General features: G+C 44.5%; 1 protein-coding gene across 1 annotated transcript; it reads right to left on the bottom strand.

Moving 5' to 3' along the window:
• Nucleotides 1-1,843: 1,843 nt before the first annotated feature.
• Nucleotides 1,844-7,019, bottom strand: LOC139025994 (proline-rich protein 2-like). The gene is made up of 2 exons (XM_070441285.1): nt 6,734-7,019; nt 1,844-2,595 (listed from the first exon to the last, which is right to left on the bottom strand). The coding sequence occupies exons 1-2, from the start codon at nt 7,017-7,019 to the stop codon at nt 1,844-1,846; spliced, it is 1,038 nt and encodes a 345-aa protein (XP_070297386.1).
• Nucleotides 7,020-10,040: the final 3,021 nt, after the last annotated feature.

Here is a 10,040-nt window from a genome sequence, read left to right as displayed (position 1 = left end):
CTGCCATTGGTTAGTCAACATGCAGTACTGTGTATTGTCAATCACTGAGATTGTTACTGGCTTCATTACAAACTGTTAGGCCGTGTTGCAAGMTAAATTTGCCCCAAACATGTGAATATACACCACTTATAGTAGATGGCAAAACCCCCCAAAAGGATAATTGGCTGCCACCTGCCCTCCACCGAGGTCCGTCACGACTCCAGGGCAAGGAAACAGGAAAGATCATCGCAGACCCCTTCCYCCCCCTCTTCCAAAGATTCCCCTCCGTCAAACAGTTCAGGTCAATCGCAACCAAAACCTCCGACCACATGAACAGTTTCTTTCCCCCGTGCCATGGCCCTCACTAACAGGACTTTGTGTTATTCATCAKATTTTATCCATATTAGATTAAGGCTGTAATGCAACAAAATGTGGAAAAAGTTAAGGGGTCMGAATACTTTCCAAATGCACTGTATGTGGATCTGTGGAAATTCTGCATCAATATATTTTATTTTCTATATATTCTGTTTATTGTTTACCATTTCAGTCAAATTCCTATACATGTAAATGTATTTGGTGAATGAATCTGATTCTGACATGTTTAGCTGGTTTACATTTTAATTATTTGGGAATGGTTAAGTACTGGATGAACGGTAGCAGGTAGAAGATTCTCCCCTTTGTCTTCATACACTGAACAAAAATATAAACGCAACATGTAAAGTGTTGGTCCCATGTTTCATGAGCTGAAATAAAAGATCCCAGAAATGTTCCATACGCACAAAAAGCTTCTCTCAAATGTTGTGCACAATTTTRTTTGCATCCCTGTAAGTGAGCATTTATCKTTTTCTAAGATAATCCATCCACCTGACAGGTGTGGCATATGAAGAAGCTGATAAAATAGTGATCATTACACAGGTGCACCTTGTGCTGGGGACAATAAAAGGCCACTCTACAATGTGAGGTTTTGTGTGACAACACAATGTGTGTAATTGGCATGCTGACTGCAGGAATGTCCACCCAGTGGTGGAAAAAGTAACCATTTGTCAAACTTGAGTAAAAGTAAACCTACCTTAATAGAAAATGACTCAAGTAAAAGGGAAAGTCACCCAGTAAAATACTACTTGAGTAAAAGTCTAAAAGTATTTGGTTTGAAATATACTGAAGTATCAAAAGTAAAAGTATACATCTTTTAAAATTCCTTTTGATAAAGAAAACCAGATGACACCATTTTCTTTTTATTTACAGATAGCCAGGGGGCTCTCCAACACTCAGACAAACAAAGCATGTGTTTAGTGAGTCCACTAAATCAGGCAGTAGGGATGACCAGGGATGTTCTCGTGATAAGTGTGTGAATTAGACAATTTTCCTGTCCTGCTAAGAATTCAAAATGTAACGAGTACTGTTGGGTGTTAGGAAAGATGTGTGGGGTAAAAAGTACATGAAGTGAAAGTTGTCAAACATACAAATAGTAAAGTACAGATACCCCAAAAAACTACTTAAGTACTTTACACCATTGTCTCCACCAGAGCTGTTGGCAGAGAATTGAATGTTCATTTTTCTACCATAAGCCGCCTKCGTCATTTTAGAGAATTTGGCAGTACGTCCAACCGGCCTCACAACCGCAGACCACAACTTCCACATCTGGCTTCTTCACCTGCGGGATCGTCTAAGACCAGCCACCTGGACAGCAGATGAAACGGAGTATTTCTGTCTGTAATAAGCCTTTTGTGGGGGAAAACTCTTATGGTGTCTGGGCCTGGCTCCAGTGGGTTGGGCCTGGCTCCGCAGTGGGTGGGTGGTCCTAGTGGGTGGGCGTGGCCCCCAGTGGGTGGGCCTGGCTCCCAGTGGGTTGGGTTTGTGGCTCTCAGTGGGTGGTGTGTGCTCCAGTGGTGGGTGTGGCTGCCCAGTGGGTGTGGCGTGTGGCTCCAGTGGGTGGGTGTGGCTCCCCAGTGGGTTGGTGTGTGGCTCCCAGTGGGTGGGTTTCTGGCTCCCCAGTGGGTTGGGTCTGGCTCCCCAGTGGGTGGGCGTGCTCCCAGTGGGTGGGCGTGGCTCCTCGTGGGTGGGCCTGGCTCCCAGTGGGTGGGCTGGCTCCCAGTGGGGTGGTCTGGCTCCCAGTGAGGTGGGCGTGCTCCCAGTGGGGTGGGCGTGGCTCCCCAGTGGTGGGTCTGGCTCCAGTGGGTGGGCCTGGCTCCCAAGTGGGTTGGGTTGGCTCCCCAGTGAGGTGGGCCTGGCTCCCAGTGGGTGGGCGTGGCTCCTCAGTGGTGGTTGCCAAGGGTCCTGCTTCGTGGGTCTCCTCCCAGTGGGTGGCCTGGCTCCAAGGTCTGCTACCGTGGGTGGGCCCTGGCTCCCCAGTGGGTGGGCCGGCTCGGCGGCTCCTCAATGGGTGGGTCTGGCGTCCCAGTGGGTGGGCCTGGCTCTCAGTGGTGGGTCTGGCTCCCCAGTGGGTGGGCCTGGTCCCAGTGGGTGGGCCTGGCTCCAAGTGGTTGGGACGTGGCTCCGCAGTGGGTGGGCGCTGGCTCCCAGTGGTTGGAGCGTGGCTCCTAGTGGGTGGGTCTGGCTCCCCAGTGGGTGGGCCTGGCTCCTCAGTGGGTGGGTCTGGCTCCCCAGTGGGTGGGCCTGGCTCCCCAGTGGGTGGGCGTGGCTCCCCAGTGGGTGGGCCTATGCATGGCTGTGCCCCTGCCCAGTCATGTGAAATCCATAGAATAGAGCCGAATGAATTTATTTCAATTGACTGATTTCCTTATATGTAACTTAGTAAAAAATCGTCAATTGTTGCATGTTGTGGCTTTATATGTTCAGTATATAATCAAAAATCCCCAATGTGCTGTGTGTGTCCTTCCTTGGGCTTAATCCCCTAAATATTGGGTCCTGCCTGCAATTAGTGGGCTCCTTTGATGGTGTTTGCTAGAGCTGACTGTCTGCTTTTCGTTATGCTGGCTAACAAGTAATAAGCTAAATTTAGCAAGTAGATTCCACTCAACACAAGGTTGAGTATACCTATTAGAATGTATTTCCCAAATCTATTTGGTTATCAAGCTGCTGGCCCTTACGAAAACAGATTGCAGTTAGAGTGCAGTATAACTGCAGGATGCTGTAACTATTGCGTCCAAAATTAAAACAGTCGACTGCATTTAATGCACTTTACTACCGTTTCAAAACCGCTGTCTTTTTTTGTAAGGATCAACCCGGCTTGCTAACTAAACAGACAGGCTCATAATAGCCAATCACAACACTGGACTGGCCGACGGCAGGAAGCTTCTGTGATCTGGGACAATGATGCTCAAAGTCACAATTGAAAGCGCTCAAGTTTAACTTGTGCTCTTGATGGTCGAGAGAGGAGCAGAAGCCGGTGTATGTAAAATCAAATGTTATTGGCCACATACACATGGTTAGCAGATGTGATTGGGAGTGTAGCGAAATGCTTGTGTGTCACAGAGGGAGGGGGAGAGAAAGTCGCCAGACCGACTGGCGCTGTTAAAGACAAACTTCATACCACCTGGTAGTGCTTGTCTTGACTGCATCACATCCTTGTAAAGAAGCTAGCTAGCTACATTAGCCAGCTTAGTTAGCCTAGCCATCTAGCTAGCTGATGTAGCAAGGCTAATTGAGGATATTTTGAGGCGTCCTTGTCTACAACAACTCCATTCATATGAAACAGCAGTCTACCTGTTGGTTGACCATTGTAGCCTACTCCTTCTCATTTAGCCAACCTAATTCAGGCATTTTAATTACATTTTGTATTGATTAGAAACTAGAAGAAAAAAAATAAGAAATGAGTAGGTGTGTCCTTGAATGAGTAGGTGTGTKCAAACATTTGACTGGTTGGTTCAGAATCGCAGTTATAATCACTGACTAGTAAGGAGAATTAAGTAAAAACACGAGTCCTAATCCCTATCTCCATCCATGGCTAATTTAGGAAAGGGACAACTTTAGCTAGCTAGCTAGCCACCGGAGGACAACAACACAACGAGATGCAACAATTCAAGTTGTTTCTTTCAATGACATTTGCTCTCAATGCGATTTGATTGGAGTGACGCCAACATCCAAACTGGCTTCCCTTGACACTTTTTTTTGGTGTGCCAGGACAATTCACAGTTGAGCCTGCTCAGTTTAGCTAAATGCTGATTGGCTAATTTCTTATACTTTTTTTTTTATTAATCAAGGGAGGTCAAATTCTCGCTGGCTTCCCTTGCTTTCCATTCAATGCTACGGGTGGCAACAATGTCATACCCGTTTGGAGCAGTAGAGAGACTGTTCCAACTGCTCGGATGCTTTCTCCGGTGAGATTACATTCAGCTTCTTGTAAATTGTTTCTTTCTTGGTAKATTTTTTTGGGAAGCCTTGCTTCCCTTGGCAACCATAAATACACGCCACTGCCTTTAGGAAACCATTAGTAAATGTTGAGTAAACATTTAATAATCCTTTAGTAAACCAAGAGACAATATATCAGTAAGTTAAGCTTCCTGTGTTTGTGTCCGGCAGGTGGTTCCTGTTCATGTCCTGTTCAAGATGGAGTACCAGCTGAGTTATGGAGTGGAGAGTCTTACTAAGACTGTCTGCTGTGGGCCGAGACACTAGTACACTCCAGCACTGTCTCCACACTACTACACTACTATACCTCTATACTACACTACTACACTATACTACTATACTACTATTACTACACTATTATACCACTACACTACTATACTATTATACTACTATACCACAACACTACTATAATACTATTACTATACCACTATATTACTATACTACTATACTACAATACTATACGAGTATACCACTACACTACTATACTACTACAACGCACTATGAATTACTACAATTCTATACTACTACACTGCTATACTATACTACCACAATACTATAATACTGAGCTGCTATACTACTACAATGCACTACTATACTACCACAATACTATATTACTGAGCTGCTATACTACTACAATGCACTACTATACTACCACGATACTATATTACTGAGCTGCTATACTACTACAATGCACTACATATACTCATATTGCTACAATCTTATACTACTACACGAATACACTGCTATACTATACTACCGCCATACTATATTACTAAGCTGCTATACTACTACAATGCACTACTATACTACCACGATACTATATTACTGAGCTCTATACTACTACAAATGCACTACTATACTCCTATATTGCTACAATTCTATACTACTACACGAATACACTGCTATACTATACTACCACAATCACTATATTACTAAGCTGCTATATACTACAATGCACTACTATACTACCGCACCACTATACTGCTACTATTACTGCACTTCAGCACTGTCTCCTATATAGGTAAGATGTCAGTGGACACAGTCTACTACAGTCAAAACGCAAAACTAAGCAAGACCTGCCAGAGGCACAGAATGGATGAATAGAAAATACAGAGTTTTAGCTAAATGTTTTTAATCATTTTCCTCTCCTCCTCCTTCCTCCTCTCCTCCTCTCCAGTGAAATACCCGGTGGTGACTCACTGCTCTCACATGACTGTTTGGTTGTTTACTTTGTCTCTGTTGCCACGACTACAGACATTTATGGGTCTAACTAAAGAATGCACACCAGAGGGAGTGAGAGATCAGCCAACTAATGTTTCAGCCTCACAGAGTTGGACTTTCTGTGCTGCTTGACGTTATCTGATGTCTAGAGGTCTGAGAGAGTTTCATGTTATCTGTAGCTCAGGAATGTGTTAGGACCCACCCTTGTTATCACTGACACTGTTTTACAGGTCATAGTCAATAATAGTAGACTGTTACACACTGTGCTACAATGTAGCCTAATAATAGACTGTTACACACTGTGCTACAATGTAGCCTAATAGTAGACTGTTACACACTGTGGTATTTTTTTTTTTCAATGTTAGCCTAATAGTAGACTGTTACACACTGTGCTACAATGTAGCCTAAAGTAGACTGTTACACACTGTGCTACAATGTGAGCCGTAATAGATGAGACTGTTACACACTGTGCTACAATGTAGCCTAATAGTAGACTGTTACACACTGTGCTACAATGTAGCCTAATAGTAGCTGTTACACACTGTGCTACAATGTAGCCTTAATAGTGACTGTTAACACTGTGTACAATGTAGACCTGATAGTAGGACTGTTTTTTAACCCACCCCACTTTTTTTGTTTTGGCTAAATTTGTTAGGGGCCTAATAGTAGACTGTTACACACTGTGCTACAATGTAGCCTAATAGTAGACTGTTACACACTGTGCTACAATGTAGCCTAATAGTAGACTGTTACACACACAGGTCTGATAGTTACCTTGAATATCCCTGAGTAGCCATTCTCTATGCCGAACTCACTGCATTCCTTTAAATTACCATAGAACAGACACTCCTTAGCAACCCAACCTACTGAATTATGCTATACTAGACACTCCCTAGGGCAAGGGTCTCCTACCTACTGAATGATACTATACTAGACACTCCCTAGGGCAAGGGTCTCCAACCTTTTCTAGCATGAGATACTTAATAAAAAATTGTTTTTAGGCGCATTCTTCTCCTCTTCCCCGGGTCCTTAGTGTACAAGAGAAAGTCATGTTTTCTGTCAATATACCTGGTCAAATAATGGTTAATAAACAAATCTAAGTGGGGCCCTATAAAATCTGTGACGTGTGTTTGGTATTTTTATTTTGTTTATTTCACCTTTATTTAACTAGGCATGTGTATCATGACGTGGTTTGGTATCTTGACGTCAAGATACCAAACACAAATAAAGACAGCATTTGTCTTGGGCCTGAGTCCTGGTTGGTTGGTTTTAGTCTTGGGCCTGAACCCTGGTTGGTTGGTTTTAGTCTTGGGCCTGAACCCTGGTTGGTTGGTTTTAGTCTTGGGCCTGAGCCCTGGTTGGTTGGTTTTAGTCTTGGGCCTGAGCCCTGGTTGGTTGGTGTTAGTCTTGGGCCTGAGCCCTGGTTGGTTGGTTTTAGTCTTGGGCCTGAGTCCTGGTTGGTTGGTTTTAGTCTTGGGCCTGAGCCCTGGTTGGTTGGTTTTAATCATTATTGTCACAGGTGGCCTGTCACACACACTGTGTTTTGCACTATCCCGTGTAGTCCATTCACCCTGATTAGGACTCACCCCCATGTAGTCCATTCACCCTGATTAGGACTCACCCCCATGTAGTCCATCCACCCTGATTAGGACTCAACCCCAAACAGTCCATCCACCCTGATTAGGACTCATCCCCAAACAGTCCATCCACCCTGATTAGAATGAGTGTGAGTTGGTCCTTTGTCAGAAAGAACTCAGACATGACAGAGTGATACCATGCTGTCAGCCAGCCACATCCAGCCTAGGTAACTATCTTAAAACTAACACAACTAGAGCTGTTGCGGTCATMACATTTTGTCAGCCGGTGATTGTCATGCAAATAACGGTCTGTCTCCCGGTAATTGCCGTTAATGAACATAAACACGTTTAACATCTCCCTGCTTCCACGCGTATCCACTGATGCGGACCTAAAAAGTCTAATAAATCCATGTAATATAGCGTCCACCTTCACAATAAATCCATTATTTATTTTAGACCGGTCTAAAGAAGCATTACGATATGAAGAAAATGTAGTTTATTTCAGAAGAACAGAATTGCATATTCTGAGTTTTCCTTTCGTTCGGTCCTGATCTGGCTATTCCATATGGCTGTAGGTTACACTAGTTCATTTAGCAGACAAGATTTGCTTATAATTCCTGTGGCTTTATTTTATATGATTTTATAGTAAGAAGAATAGAATTGAACATAGCTGAATAAAACATAAATAATATTTTTCCCAAACGATTTCCGAGGGAGTGAGCACATGCGGCTATTCTGTGCTCAGCGGTTAACAAAGAAACAGGTATTCCTATATGCTTCATGTAGAGTTATTTATGTAACCTCAGTTGTTCTACCAACGTTGAGCTATATGTTTAGATTTTTTCGCATGAAAGGCATGAGCTCTGCTCTGTTAAGGTGCGGGACTCTATCTCAGACCCTTATAAGAAATCCCTCTATGCCATATTGTCAGAGTCAAGGCCGCGGGCCACATCCGGCCCGCGAGAAGGTTTTTACGGCCCCTGGGATGATCTTGATTTATTATTAGAACCGGCCCGCAGACCGCAGCAAGCCGGCAGCCCGCAGATCTTTTACACGCACCATACTACATTTCCCACAATGCAACGGTGACGCACCGAGCAGTAGGCTGCTTCATTTCAATATTTATTGGCACAGCAGTCGTCAGCATCACAGTAAAATTAACTTTCAGATACCCATCAAAAATGGCAAAACGGAAGGTGGACACTGAGAACCGGGGGGTTTCAAACAAGGTGGGAGTCGGAGTATATGTTCACGGAGGTAGCTGGAAAACCTGTGTGTCTTCTGTGTGGAGAAAGTGTGGGCGGTACTGAAAGAGTATAATCTGAGACGACATTATGAAACGAAACACGCGGACAAAAACAAAATATGGACATGGAACAAAGGCTACAAAAGGCAGAGGAATTAAAACGAGGCCTCAAATCTCGACAGGCTCTGTTCAAAAAAGCCAAATCACAAGGCCAGGCTGCTGTCAAGGCCAGTTTTTATTTTGGCAGAAGAGATCGCTAAATCAGCCCGGCCATTTACGGAGGGGGATTTCATCAAAAACTGCATGATTAAAGTTTGTGACGAAGTTGCCCAGAAAAAAGGCAACTCTTTTTAAATGTGAGTCTGAGCAGAAACACCATTGCCGAGAGAGTAGACCAGTTGTCCATCAATCTAAAAGAGCAGCTTGTGAAAAAGGGAAAAGATTTCATTGCATATTCCTTGGCGTTGGATGGAGAGCACCGACATTTCTGACATTGCCCAGTTGTCAATTTTCATCCGCGGAGTGGACTCCAGCCTAAGCGTGACAGAGGAGTTTTTTGGCTTAACGTCCTATGCATGGCACAACTACGGGGCATGATTTGTATGAAGAGGTGTCAAGATGTGTAAATGAGATGGAGCTGCCTTGGGAAAAACTCGTGGGTTTGACAACCGACGGAGCACCTGCGATGTGTGGACACAGGAGCGGACTGGTGGCGAAGATACGGGAAAAGATGCAAGAGGAAAACGCGACAGGTGAGCTGACAGCTTATCATTGTATCATACACCAGGAAGCGTTGTGCGGTAAAGCCTTGAAAATGGGCATGTAATGAGCATCTCACGCCGCACAGTTAACTTTATCAGAGCCAAAGGTTTGAATCACCGCCAGTTCAAGGCATTTCTGACGGAGTTAGAAACGGAGCATGGTGATTTGCCTTATCACACAGAGGTGCGATGGCTAAGCCAGGGAAAGGTGCTTCAAAGATGTTTCGAGCTTCGTGAGGAGATTTGTCTGTTCTTGGACAGCAAAGGGAAAGACACAACAAACTCCGAGACGAAATGTTTCTGTGTGAAATGGCTTTTCTGTGTGACATTACGAGTCATCTGAATGCAATGAACTTGCAGCTGCAGGGTCGGGATCATGTCATCTCTGATATGTACAGTACAGTGAAGGCATTTAAAAACCAAACTGACTCTGTGGGAAACGCAGATGCGGAAAGAAAATTTGAGCCACTTTCCCAGCTGCCAGACCATGAAAGAGAAGCTCTCTCCAGTGCGTTCCCGAGCGCACAGTTGGCTGATAAAATAGGTATGCTTGCCGCTGACTTTGACGCCGGATTTGCTGACTTTGAAGCACAAAAAAGCAGGTTGGAACTGCTCGGTAACCCATTTGCTGTTGACGTGGAAAGCTCACCACAACCTCCAAATGGAGTTGATTGACCTCCAATGCAATGATGCACTGAGGGCAAAATATGCGGCAGTGGGTGCTGCGGAGTTCGCCCGTTTCCTCCCGACACAATGCCCCAGCTGCGCATCCAGGCTGCTCAAACGTTGTCTATGTTTGGCAGCACATACCTGTGTGAACAACTGTTTTCTTTGATGAACCTGAACAAAACATCACACAGAAGTCGACTTACTGCTGAACACCTCCACTCAATTCTGAGGATTTCCTCAGCTCAGAGCCTTACCCCGAACATTGATGAACTTGTG

The sequence above is a fragment of the Salvelinus sp. IW2-2015 genome, unplaced genomic scaffold, assembly GCF_002910315.2.
Source record: "Salvelinus sp. IW2-2015 unplaced genomic scaffold, ASM291031v2 Un_scaffold3703, whole genome shotgun sequence".
Classification (NCBI taxonomy): Eukaryota; Metazoa; Chordata; class Actinopteri; order Salmoniformes; family Salmonidae; genus Salvelinus; species Salvelinus sp. IW2-2015.
This window is presented reverse-complemented; position numbering and strand designations above follow the sequence as displayed.

Excerpts from the sequence above, each read along its gene's own strand:
- LOC139025994 (XM_070441285.1), bottom strand. The coding sequence starts at position 7,019 with ATGATTAAAACCAACCAACCAGGGCTCAGGCCCAAGACTAAAACCAAC. Across the intron at positions 2,596-6,733 it reads GACAAATGCTGTCTTTATTT|GCCCACCCACTGGGGAGCCA; the intron begins GTGTTTGGTATC and ends CTGGGGAGCCAG.